The following is a 13,755-nucleotide window of genomic DNA, read 5'->3' on the forward strand; positions in this document are numbered from 1 at the left end:
GTCAGGCAAATCATTTTTCTCTTCCAACTTTCAAGATTTCTTTATCTTCAATTTTCGGAAGTCTAATGGTGATATATCTTGGCACAGACTTCTCTATGCTTAGCATTTGGTTTATCTTCCTGCTATTGATTCTAACTTCCTCTTGAATCTGAAGGTTTATAACTCTTGGACAGTTTAGGAAGTTTTCAGCCATTCTTTCTTCAAGACTTTGAGCCACATGGTCTTTCTCCTCTCTTTCTGTAACTATGACAGGAATGCTAGATCTCTCACGGTCCCACGGGTCCCTGAGGCTGTGTTCATTTTACTTCAGTCTATGTTCCCTCTCTTCTTCAGACTGAGCGTTTTCTGTTGTTCTGTCTTCCAGGTTCACGGACTTGTTTCTCTAGCCCTCCATTTGCCATTGAGCCCAATCAGTGTGCTTTATATTTTTGTTCTATTTTTCAGTTCTACAATTCTCACTTGTTCCTATTTCTTTGCAGAGAATTTCTATTTCTTTATTGGGGCTATTTTTTTTTTTCATTTCTTTCAGATATGTTCCTAATTGTTAAAGCATTTTTACGATGGCTCTTTAAAATATTTACCAGCTACTTCTAACATCTGTCATCTCAATGTTGGCCTCTATTAGCTGTCTTTTTCTATTCAGTTGAGATCTCCCTGGTTCTTGGTAGAAGTGCTTTCCTATTGAACCTGGACATTTTCATATTGTTATGAGACCTGGGATCTTATCTAAACCTTCAGTTTTTGCTGGATTTCTCTAACACTGCCTCTAGCCTCATTACTGTCAGATAGAGACAGAAGTCTAGCATCTCTTCATCAATTAACACCTAAGGGTGCGGAGCACCTTGTTATGGTTGGGCACCCAGTTCCCCATGTGGTCTCCACAGGTGTCACAGTGCTGGTGACCTGGTTGCCCACTTGGTCATGGTCCTGACTCTCAACCAGGCTTCCTCTGACACTAGTCTAGTGCGGAGCTGCTGGGTGAGAAAAGAAATCCAGGCTCCCCACAGATTTTCCATGGACACTGCACAGAGTGAGTTCATTACTGACCAGCAGGGATGAAAATCATGGCTCCCTACGTGACCATCTCGGACACAGCGGGGGCTGGAGCATCTTGTTCTAAACTGGGTGTAAGTCTAGGCTCTCCATTCGGTCTCTACTGGCATAGATAGGGGTGGGACACATTTTCTTCTGTGCTGTTTGGCTGGACTAGAGAGATTATGGTCTGCAGGTTTTCTGTCTTGCTAGGCTGTCTTCTTCTTGATAGAAAGCAGGCTTGCATTAGGGCTTTCCATGTCTGTGCCCATCGGAGTTTCCAGGTACCAGGATCCTCAGCTCTAACTCGGGGTTATTTCAGACAACAAGAAAACCCGGACACTCATCTCTCGGGTTCCAAGGTTCCTAGCTAGATGTTCTGCCCTCTTCTTTTCACCGTTCAGCCTTAAGTGTGTTTTCTACACGGTGACCAGTGTGCTAGCTGCACTTAGTGACAGGGATAGGGAAAAGCACACCTGCTCCATCTTCCCTATGCAAATTTTTAAACACTGATATCTACAATACTTAAAGAATATTTGAAAATAAATTGTATATAAATGCAATGAAATCACATGCAGTTGTTTTAAAAAAAAAATGAAGCAGGCAATGTTATTATAGTGCTACAGAATGACTGACAAAATGCATTAAGTGACCAAAGCAAGGCATAAATGATGAGTAGAGGGTGCTGTTTGTGCAAAATCAAACACAACGAATACACACATGCATATGCTAGTATGTGCACCAATATCTGGAACATTACACAACAAACTTGTAATGGTAGATGCCTTTGGGAGCCACCATGGGAGACCAAGGGGAAAGTCAGTGGGCAGAAAGAGGAGACTGAATTTGTGTATGTGTCACCTTTCCAAAAGAATAAGTAATGTTTTTAAGTAATAAATTTTATCATGAGAAATAAGCAAGAAATTCATGAAAATCCTAAAAATTTTTATATAGCTAAAATTAGAAAATGCGACATACAGCAAGAACAAAAGAATTAATAGCTTAACAGACTAGAAGAGAACAGAACTAATGTCAGGAACTGGAATACAACCTACTAGAGATGAACTAAATAACTACTTTTCAAATGCATTTTAGATTCTGGTGTAATATCAGGCTAAGTACCTGGACTGACCGTCCTACTAAAAAGTAACAGGAAAGCCTGACAGGGCGGTGGCGCAGTGGATGGAACATTGGACTGGGATGCAGAGGACCCAGGTTCGAGACCCCAAGGTCACCAACTTGAGCGCAGGCTCATCTGGTTTCAGCAAAGCTCACCAGCTTGGACCCAAGGTCCCTGGATTGAGCAAGGGGTTACTCGGTCTGCTGCAGCCCCATGGTCAAGGCACATATGAGAAAGCAATCAATGAACAACTAAGGTGTCACAGTGAAAAACTAATGATTGATACCTCTCATTTCTCTCCGTTCCTGTCCGTCTGTCCCTATCTATCCCTCTCTCTGACTCTCTGTCACTGTAAAAAAAAAAAAAAAAAAGTAACAGGAAAAAGGAAAAGAGAGATAGCATCTTGGACCACTCCACCTCAGGGCACAGGTCCTCAGGTGAGCTCCTCCAGGGGCCCCAGATGACCTTATTCCCCTCATTTCAATGAAGATGCAGCGCGGGAGAGAAATACTACAGAGCCGAGTGGCACAGCGAAAAGACCTGGGCTTGGGGTTAAAAGTTCTGAAACGAAATCCGTTTCACTCCCAGGTAACTGTAATCTCAGGCAATGTGCTGACCCGCGTCGACCTGGCGCTCATTCTCAGGGTTCTAGTGAGAACTACACAGGAATGTGTGTGCAGCTTTGGCACATGTCTGGCATGCAGTGCCTGCTCAGTAGGTATTAATGGACTCTGATTAACAGGGCCAAGTAAAGCCAAGGGGTTATCCTTCAGAAGAATAGCTACCATCTTTACTTTGTTACCTGGGCACATTTTATTTAATCAAGTAGCCTTTAGAATGTCAACAAAGCTGCAGAGCCTAAAGTCACCCGACAAGCTGTTAAAATTCAATGATTAAGAAAGCAAGAAAAAAAAAAAAAAAAAAAAAGAAAGCAAGGCTTTTAGTAAGTTTGATATTATGGTACAATGAGGTTGCCATATTCACTAATACCAAAGTTGCTAAGAGACTAGAACTTAATGATTACAACTACTAAAAAGAAAGGATAATTACTTAACATGATAGAGGTGCTAATTATCGCTACAATGGCAATCATTTTACAATACATTATATACATGTATATAATTTTTCATTGTTATAAATGTATCATATTAACATGTTGTTTACCTTAAATGTGTACAATGTTATATATCTAATATATTTTCATTTTAAAAAAATAAATAAGAAAGCAAGTCTCAATCAGTCCTGTAGGAAGTAGTCAAAGAATATACCTAAAGTGACCTTTCCATTCAATATTAATAATTGAGAAACCAAAAACATTATCAATACACCTGAGAAAACCCACGTTCTGTAAATGAACTACAGTGGCAGACCTTTTGTCACACCAATAAAGGCCCAAATTCCAATTAATACGCTTGAGATTGACGAAAGGGAAATGACAGCATTACAAAAAGCAAATGACCGGGGACTATTTAATTTACTGGAACATATTTAAACTATTTCTATACGAAAGTGCTGGAAGACTGATCATGACCCACTCAACTACTCTACTAGTAGTGGTGTCTATTCCGTGGGGGCCAGGGAAGGCCCGGGGGTATACGTGGTGGGCATGTGTCATGTGGCTACACCTGTGGACATAAATTAAAACTGACTCTATGGAACACTATTTTAGCAAACTGACCATGAGAAAATCCACTCTCCTGCTATGCAAATGCACCCGAGGACCCTGTGTGCTCTGGGCCTCACCCTGCTCCGCTCAGTTGCTCAGGACAGCTAAGTCAAGGCTCACCCAAGACCCATCCCACCCACAGTCACTGAAGAGCCGCCAAGTGCAAGACATCCTACCAGGCTCTGGGAATGTGCTCAGACTACCGTCCCCACAGCCCTGGGTTCCTCCGACGTGGCCCACAGATTAGCAGGGACACGCAATGGCGGTATCCTCTCACCATCAGTGCCCCGCCCCAGAAGCTGACGACAGTGAGGGGGATCGAGTCTGCTGACCGGGTCCTTACAAAGCTCGCATACTGCACTTGCCCATGTCAAGAATCAATTATTCAGCCATGTATAAATGATTGTGAATAAATACACATTCTTTATAAAACAATAAGAGCTAATTATTTATTTATTTTTTAATTTTTTTACCCAGGCTTTGCTGTTCTTGGCAAACCACTAAACTGAAGCTATTTTTATCCCAGAGCTGCAGAGATGCTCATAGGTTAACTCCCGGGCTCCCAGCACGCTGGGGGTGACAGGAACCAGCAGCAGATTCCATCTGAAAGCTTCCCCCCCCACTTCCTGAAGTTGCAAATATAAAATTATAAATAGCTCTAAAGCATAAGAATGAAAAATACGAGAAACAACATACATGTTAGTGAGGTAAGTGGTGAATGGGTTGAAGCTAACTGTTCAAGTCGACCAAAAAATCATCTAGTTATTCACGAAGGAGCTAAAACACACAAGTTACGTGGACATCGGATCAGCAGATCGAAATGAGTTCCTGTGGAAGGTCCCTCACAATGCACATAACCGCGAAGCAAACCCAGGCTGAGGTCTGCTGCTGTATTAGAAACAGTTCTGACCTGCAGATACAAAGGGCAACGTTCTGGTCCCGGGTCTATCGCTAAGGAGACCTCCGTCATCCTAGAGAGGCTGGCCTGAGTGGCACCTATTATCACCGTGACCTACTGTCGGTTCCAACTTTAAAATGATAGGAGTCTATGAAACAGAAATGCAAAGGTGCAATATTACCGTGTTGTCATAATCAGATGGGTGGTAAGTGCTCTGCTTAAAAATTTTACAGAGTTCCACAAATTCTTCACTCATTTCTTGGATCTGCCCATTCAAAACCGCTCCCTTGCTGCCGCCGAACTCGAGTCTCTCCAGCTTTTCAAATTCCAGGATAGTGACAAATACATCCTTTGAAAAAAAATAACATAAAACAGTGACGATATGCCCACCACCTAGAGCAGGAAAGAAACATTTTATAGTTTCAAAGAAATAAGATTTTCAAACGTTCAAAAAATCTACAAGTTAATGGGCAGTAACATGCTAGAAGATAACTATTTATGATTTAGTTGAACAAAGTCACTGCTAATTATTAAAATCATACAGTACTCCCATTTTCATATTTATTGAAAATTATCTGGCAGTGCAGGCTAAACTAACTTACCCTGGCTAATCCCTCTAATTTTATATCCTTCCAAACATAAGTCAGATCCCCAGCTAAGAACCAAAATTCATATTTCAGCCGCCCACACTTTGTGGTGAATCAGCTGTCTCTTAATCAGCTTAAGAGAATATTACAAAAGGGTGACTCGAGTCACTGTAATTAGGCATTTAGTTAGCATTCACACTTTTTTTTTTTTTGTATTTTTCTGAAGCTGGAAACAGGGAGAGACAGTCAGACAGACTCCCGCATGCACCCGACCGGGATCCACCCAGCACGCCCACCAGGGGGCGACGCTCTGCCCACCAGGGGGCGATGCTCTGCCCCTCCGGGGCATCACTCTGTTGCTACCAGAGCCACTCTAGCGCCTGGGGCAGAGGCCAAGGAGCCATCCCCAGCACTTGGGCCATCTTTGCTCCAATGGAGCCTCGCTGCGGGAGGGGAAGAGAGAGACAGAGAGGAGGGAGAGGGGGAGGGGTGGAGAAGCAGATGGGCACCTCTCCTGTGTGCCCTGGTCGGGAATCAAACCCGGGACTTCCGCACGCCAGGCCGACACTCTACCACTGAGCCAACCGGCCAGGGCTGTTAGCATTCACACTTTAAGAAGCATTCAGGTTGATCAAGTGATAATGAGAATTTTCAAAACAAGGAGCTCTAATTTTCAATGAAATTCAACAAAACTTATAGTATCAACAAAAAAGCCCAAACTTGCTAGAAAGAGCTTTACAAATGAAATAAGGCCGTGCCACTAGTTCAAACTTAAATAAATAAATAAGTGCACCTTAACCAGTCAGCTCCAAACTACAGCTGTGTGAATGTACGTACAAGTATGCATATTCATTTACTTTGGCTTTTAGTGATTTAAAACCTTTATATAGTACACATCTTCATGTTCTTTTCATTTACTTTTATGAATGGTTTTTCATACTTTAATAGCATAATATATATATTTATATACTAAAAGATAGTGTGATGGTTTAGACCAGGGGTAGTCATCCTTTTTATAACTACTGCCCACTTTTGTATCTCTGTTAGTAGTAAAATTTTCTAACTGCCCACTGGTTCCACAGTAATGGTGATTTTTAAAGTAGGGAAGTAACTTTACTTTATAAAATTTATAAAGCAGAGTTACAGCAAGTTAAAGCATATAATAATAATTACTTACCAAGTACTTTATGTCAGATTTTTGCTAAGTTTGGCAGAATAAATCTTTATAAAACAACTTACTATAGTTAAATCTATCTTTTTATTTATACTTTGGTTGCTCCGCTACCACCCACCATGAAAGCTGGAACGCCCACTAGTGGGCAGTAGGGACCAGGTTGACTACCACTGGGTTAGATTATCAAATAGTTTTCAAGTATGGAATCCCAATGTCAAATAGTCAACATAAAAAGACAAAAGAGGGATTAGTTTACAGCTTCCTGATTTAGAACTGTCTTCCAGGAGCTTACTAAGTTGTAAGTCAAGTGTCACTGGTACAGAGAAAGATTCATTTACTCCCGGTATCAAAAAAGCATCAAAACCTGAGCAGGCAGCGGTAGAGCGTCGGCCTAGCGTGCGGAGGACCAGGGTTCGAATCCCGGCCAGGGCACACAGGAGAAACGCGCATTTGCTTCTCTACCCCTCCGCCGCGCTTTCCTCTCTGTCTCTCTCTTCCCCTCCCGCAGCCAAGGCTCCATTGGAGCAAAGATGGCCTGGGCGCTGGGGATGGCTCTGTGGCCTCTGCCTCAGGCGCTAGAGTGGCTCTGGTAGCAACATGGCGACGCCCAGGATGGGCAGAGCATCGCCCCCTGGTGGGCAGAGCATCGCCCCTGGTGGGCGTGCTGGGTGGATCCCGGTCGGGCGCATGCGGGAGTCTGTCTGACTGTCTCTCCCTGTTTCCAGCTTCAGAAAAATGAAAAAAAAAAAAAAAAAAAAAAACCTGAGCAGGCAGTGGCTCAGTGGATAGAGCATTTGACTGGGATGTGGAAGACCCAGGTTTGAGACCCTGAGGTCGCCAGCTTGAGCGTGGGTTCATCTGCTTTAAGCAAAAGCTCACCAGCTTAGACTCAAGGTCGCTGGCTCGAGCAAGGGGTTACTCGGTCTGCTGAAGGCCTGCATCAAGCATATGAGAAAGTAATCAATGAACAACTAAGGTGTCACAATGAAAAACTGATGTGATGATTGATGCTTCTCATCTCTCTCCATTCCTGTCTGTCTCTATCTATCCCTCTCTCTGACTCTCTCTGTCTCTGTAAAAAAATAAATAAAAATTTAAAAAAAAAAGCATCAAAGACAATTTTTTTTTTTAAAGCCAAACTAAAGCTTTTAAAGAGATCTTTATAGCCCTGGTCTTGTGAGCTCCTCATGAGATCAATAAGGAAATCTCCCACCTTCCACCAAATAAACTGTTCCCAAATTATATTTAAAAAACTACAGGTTTTTAAAACCCATCTACAATATGAATAAACGAATACCTCTATTTTCATGAACCGGTCAAGAAATTTGTCAAATCTACAGAACACTAGATGAGACTGGAAATCCCATGGTTTCGTCTCGTTTCCCATAAAATATTTTGCCAATCTTTTCTTGCAGTTGAAAAAAGAATTTTTGAACGTCTTTAAGACGTTAATGGCCACCTGCAGCTTTTCCAGGGAGTCTTCAATTTCTCCTTTCAAAAGGTCTTCAGGTGAAAGGTAAGCTGTTGCCTAGAATTAAGTGAACAGGAAAAAAAAATGATCAAAAATACATTCAATAGTTTTTTACTGAAAACATCTGTTTCGAAACATCACTCTTTTTACTTAAAATTTTTTCAGTGAATTATTTTTAAATGACAATGAATTGGGCCAGCAATGCTATAAAAAAGACAGCATAAATTCTACAAATTCAGGCACTTGGTTTCAATGACATACTTGTATACATTAGAATAATGTACACCTGACTAAAACTTTCGGATTTATACACTCTAGCAATAATTACATTATAGCAAAACTTCACAGATAATGACAACTGTGTAATCAGAATTTGCATAGATATCCCTGCCAGCAGATATTCTACAATGATAATTTTTTCTTATAAAGAAATACACAAGCCAGGAGGAAAAACCTATCGGAACATGAATTTTACAGATATGGTCGCCTTACCTGGCAGCACGAGGTCATTGGCCAAGATGAGAGAGCGCTGATATGGGTGGCTACACCCCTGGCAATTCTTTGAGGTTAGCAAACTTCTCTCCTGGGGGGCTTAAGTATCATTACAGGACATAAGATCTAGCTGGCATATGCCGTATGAACCACTTTGAAAAGGGGAACGGGCAAAGAGCAACGGGTTAAAGCAAAAGACAGTTTCACGCGGGACTGTCAACTCCCACAGGACCATCGTCCAGGTTCCTTCCAGTTTTCACTCTCAACATTTGTTACGAACAGTCAGAACTCCCCTTTCAGGACCTCAAGAACCTCTAAGTTTCTATTCTTCCTGATGCATCTTAATTTAACCTCACTCCAGTGAGTCTTCACTTAACATCACAGCTAGCTAGGTTCTGTGACTTACAGGGAAACGATGTGTAACAAACCAGTTTCACCACAGGCTGACCGAGAGAAACAAGAGTTAGGCTCCGACGACATCTCACCAGCATTGTAACAACGCAACGTTGAGCAAAGTGATGTTGTTTGAGGACCTCCTGGACAGGTTTAAAATACGTGCCTTTAATTTTGTGGTTGCTTAGCAAGTTACTAGAGATCTCAATGAAGTATGTAACAAAAGCCACTGAGCTCACCAGAGCCGGTGAAGGCTTTTTTTTCCCCCTAAATGTAGACATCTTATCCTCCTCCCATTAACGGCCACAGTTTTACAGACAGTATAGACTCTGCACCATCAATGTGTGAAGTGATAAGAAAATCATCCACTTAGTGTCTGAAATCCCTACTGATCAGAATCCTTCAAGTTCTCCCTGTAGATTCCCAATCTATGCTCTTATCTCTCACCCCGGGCTGGATGGAAAATTAACCTCCACAGAAAGGCATTTCACAGAAAGCACAGGGAGAAAACGACCAGTAATCCCTCAGCAATGTGAGTTTAAAACAGTTTACACTCAAGCCTGACCAGGTGGTGGCGCAGTGGATAGAGCGTCGAACTGGGATGTGGAGGACCTAGGTTCGAGACCCCGAGGTCGCCAGCTTGAGCGCGGGCTCATCTGGTTTGAGCAAAGATTACCAGCTTGAGCCCAAGGTCGCTGGCTTGAGCAAGGAGTCACTCGATCTGCTGTAGCCCCCCCCCCCCCCCAAGGCACATATGAGAGATCAATCAATGAACAACAAATAGCTGCAATGAAGAATTGATGTTTCTCATCTCTCTCCCTTCCTGTCTGTCTGTCCCTATCTGTTCCTCTCTCTGACTCTGTCTCTGCCACAAAACAAACAAACAAACAAACAAAAAAATAGTTTACACTCTGGTAGAGCTAGGGATTCCAATGCCTTTATCTATATGCATCCCTCAGAATGAGTATGTCCTTCCAGGAAGTGGAAAAAAAAAATCTGTGGAGATTATTCCAACACCTTCTGTTTCTGGAGCCCCTCGGGGCCTAATTACCTACATCTGCAGTAACTTCCGCTGCATGAGCCGTCCTTCTGTTCACTCCTGTGCTGCTCAGCTGACCCTCTCATAGATGAGACCATTACAGCAATTCCCTTGCTCCTCATACGGCTTGAGTAAGACCTCAAAACGCAAGGCTACAGTATGAAATATCCTAGACTCCACAACCCTCTTCCTGGGTAGTAGGGTATGTGAGAAGAAAAAAAAAATAAGCGTCAGCAAGGGCAGGAGACCTGGCTCTGATCCAATTAGGAACCACTACCTGGTTTTGTAACATAAGCTAGGTTGTCTCACAGGATCTCAGTTGTCTTTGCTGCCAAAGGAAGAGATTAATTAAGTGAATCTCAAGATCCCTTTTAGCTCTTAAACTCCGCGTATTTTCTGCTTCCTTGGTGGCTCTCTGGAGCGAGCCCAACCACACCAGCAATCTGTTCCCATACTCAGTGGTATTAGCACAGATCAACAAGAAGCCGACGGGTTTATCTCACAGGCCTCAAACCAAAATTCTGCCGACCAACTTATTTATCAATAAGCCAATCAATCAATTATCATTCAGCAATTTATCGGCAATATTATTCATTTGATGCCTGTCTCCAGGCATCTTTATTTTTCATGTGCTTTTATGGATTTTCACTTTTACTCAAGCCTGACACCTCTCACCCAAGCTCAACCTCTCAAACTCTTCCTCACCTATCTCGTGAATGACAACATCCTTAGCAGCCATACCGAGCCGTGGAATAGAGAGGTGCTGAGTCTGCAGTGGTCGTGAAGCTCAGTGACCAGGCTGTAGAGCTGGGTTACCAGGGAAATGTTTTCAAAAAGAACCTATTATCAAAGCTCAAGTGTGTTATCATCTGAGGTGGCCAGATGATGTCTTTTATGTGTCTGGCCTAAATGACTATGTTAATGGTCACTGTTAGAAACAAGTGAAGAGAAACACATTTGCTTCTAAAGTAATAAACAGCTGCCTAGGACTAGAATGTCTGGAGGGGTCAGGCAGACAATTAAAATGAGTGACACACATCAGTTACAGCAGCAAACAGTGGAGACCATGGTCACTTAGAAGCATGGGACCCACCTAAAAGGGCACCTGAAGCTCTAGTAACTGAGTGTGCCAATTACTTTCTTTTATTATTATTATTATTATTAATATTCATTTTAGAGAGAGAGAGAAGAGGGGAGGAGCAGGAAGCATCAACCCCTATACGTGCCTTGACCGGGCAAGCCCAGGGTTTCAAACTGGTGACCTCAGTGTTCCAGGTCGACGCTTTATCCACTGTGCCACCATCGGTTGGGCACCAATGACTTTCCAGTGGAGGCTGAAATGCTGAATACAGATGGGAACTCTTCAATTTAATTATTGGCAACAATCTTAATTTTAAAATGCTAAGCAAAATAATAAAAATACTGCATTGATCTATTGGTCTAATGCAGCTGACAATCAGCTTATGACTTCTGACATATAACACTGCAAGGATTCAAATGTTTCATAAACACCGAGGCCAATAGATTTGTGGAAGCAAAGAGATGAAAGCTACATAAGGAAATACAATAATAGAAAACACAAAAAAGGTGTAATCACACAAATCATTCAAGGCACAAGTTAAAAAACAACATGATACCACTATATACCCAATAAATCAAGCCAATTTTTTTTTTTTTTCTGAATCTGGAAACGGGGAGAGACAGTCAGACAGACTCCCGCATGCGCCCGACTGGGATCCACCCGGCACGCCCACCAGGGGCAACGCTCTGCCCACCAGGGACGATGCTCTGCCCACCAGGGGGTGTCGCTCTGCCACGACCAGAGCCACTCTAGCGCCTGGGGCAGAGGCCAAGGAGCCATCCCCAGCGCCCGGGCCATCTTTGCTCCAATGGAGCCTTGGCTGCAGGAGGGGAAGAGAGAGACAGAGAGGAAGGAGGGGGTGGGGGTGGAGAAGCAAATGGGCGCTTCTCCTATGTGCCCTGGCCGGGAATCGAACCCGGGTCCCCCGCACGCCAGGCCGACGCTCTACCGCTGAGCCAACCGGCCAGGGCCAAGCCAATTTTTTTTAAATGATAATGCTCAAAGCTGGTAAGTTATAGTAAAACTTTTTATACACTGATAACAGCAGTGTAACTGATAAAATCTTTTAGAAAATAATTTGTAAATATTAGTGTTCGAGAGCCATGAAAAGATTGTACACTTTAATCAACATTAGGAATTTGTACTAGCCAATTATCCAAATTAAGGAAAAAGATTTTTGCATTGAGATGTTTTCTGCATATTATGCATAAATAGAAGATGCTAGAAGGAATCCAAATATTCGAGTAACAAAATCATTTTTAAGAAGCTAGAAAAAATTAAATTATATGTATGATAAAATGCCTAAATAGATATGTAAGTTTTGAAGGAAAGAAATACCAAAACTGCTGAATTATAAGGTGATAGAGCAGCAAGAGTATTTTTATTGTTATAAATTTTATGCAATGAGAATATTCTACCATTATTAGTATACCACATATTATGTTGTAATTAAAAATAGACAATTAGCCTGATCAGGCGCTGGCACAGTGGGTCGAGCGTCGACCTGGGATGCTGAGGACAAACACTCAAAACCCCGAGGTCGCCAGCTGGAGCACGGGATCATCTGTTTGAGCACAGGGGCGCTGGAGCCCAAAGGTCGCTGGCTTGAGCAAGGAGTCACTGGCTCAGCTAGAGCACCCCAGTCAAGGCACGTATGAGAAGCAATCAATGAACAACTAAGGTGCCACAGCTATAAATTGATGCTTCTCATCTCTCTCCTTTCCTGTCTGTCCCTCTCTCTCTCTCTCTCTAAAAGTAAATAAATAAAAGCTTATTGTGAAATATGAAGCTAAGCATAATGAGTAAGAATTCCATCACTTACAGCTGAGTGACCTTGAGAAAGCTGTTTTCTCTGGACATCAGGATTTCTTTTTGTTTTGCTTTGCTTTTAATGTAAAAATAAATCTACTAATAGCACCTTTGTCAGTGTTGCTATGCGGATTAAATTTGTGAGTTTCTGTAAAGGGTTTAGAAGAGTTCCTGGCAAATAATAGGCATTATACAATATTTGTTAAATATAATAAATAAAATCAGACAGCAAACAACCTATGAGTAGGCAGTTTAGCTCTTCAGGGAACCAGGGTATGAAAGTTGGCTCACTACTGATTTTTGGTTCCTAATATGTTGCGGCAGATTGACTACAAAGTCCATTTGAAAAATCAAGGAAATCAGGTCAACAGAACCTTTGAACAGAAGACAGGAGCAGTAACTAAGGAACAAGAGAAGCGACATTATTTCTTTAGGAGCTTGGCAAACTCTGGCCACTGACACGGACTAGGAGCCAGGGATAATAGGTTTACAGGCTTAAAGGCAGGGGTCCCCAAACCTTTTACACAGGGGGCCAGTTCTCTGTCCCTCAGACCGTTGGAGGGCCGGACTATAAAAAAAAACTATGAACAAATCCCTATGCACACTGCACATATTTTAAAGTAAAAAAACAAAACGGGAACAAATACAATATTGAAAATAAAGAACAAGTAAATTGAAATCAACAAACTGACCAGTATTTCAATGGGAACTATGCTCCTCTCACTGACCACCAATGAAAGAGGTGCCCCTTCCAGAAGCGGCAGGGGCCAGATAAATGGCCTCAGGGGGCCGCATGTGGCCTGCGGGCTATAGTTTGGGGACCCCTGCTTAAAGGTGACTAGGATTTCTTACAAGCCACTGATAGCAATGAATGACCACCTCTGGGGTGTATCCACTAACAGGGCTTACTCTCAAAATGAGACAAGGTTCTGGGGTTTGGGAGAAGTGGTGGTTACTTATAGTCATTGACCCTGCAATAGAGATCATGCTTAA

The 13,755-nt window shown here is 42.5% G+C and overlaps 1 protein-coding gene across 5 annotated transcripts in view; it reads right to left on the minus strand.

Moving 5' to 3' along the window:
• The window catches only part of DNAH11 (dynein axonemal heavy chain 11), a 302,981-nt gene that overhangs the window by 271,024 nt on the left and 18,202 nt on the right, over positions 1-13,755 (minus strand). For all 5 annotated transcript variants that reach the window (XM_066354493.1, XM_066354491.1, XM_066354490.1 and 2 more), the window contains exons 7-8: positions 7,775-8,005; positions 4,898-5,065 (exon numbers count right to left, since the gene is read on the minus strand). In XM_066354493.1, coding sequence (XP_066210590.1) covers positions 4,898-5,065; positions 7,775-8,005 — 399 coding nt within the window. The remainder of the gene's footprint in view (positions 1-4,897; positions 5,066-7,774; positions 8,006-13,755) is intronic.

This window comes from Saccopteryx leptura, chromosome 12, assembly GCF_036850995.1.
Source record: "Saccopteryx leptura isolate mSacLep1 chromosome 12, mSacLep1_pri_phased_curated, whole genome shotgun sequence".
Classification (NCBI taxonomy): Eukaryota; Metazoa; Chordata; class Mammalia; order Chiroptera; family Emballonuridae; genus Saccopteryx; species Saccopteryx leptura.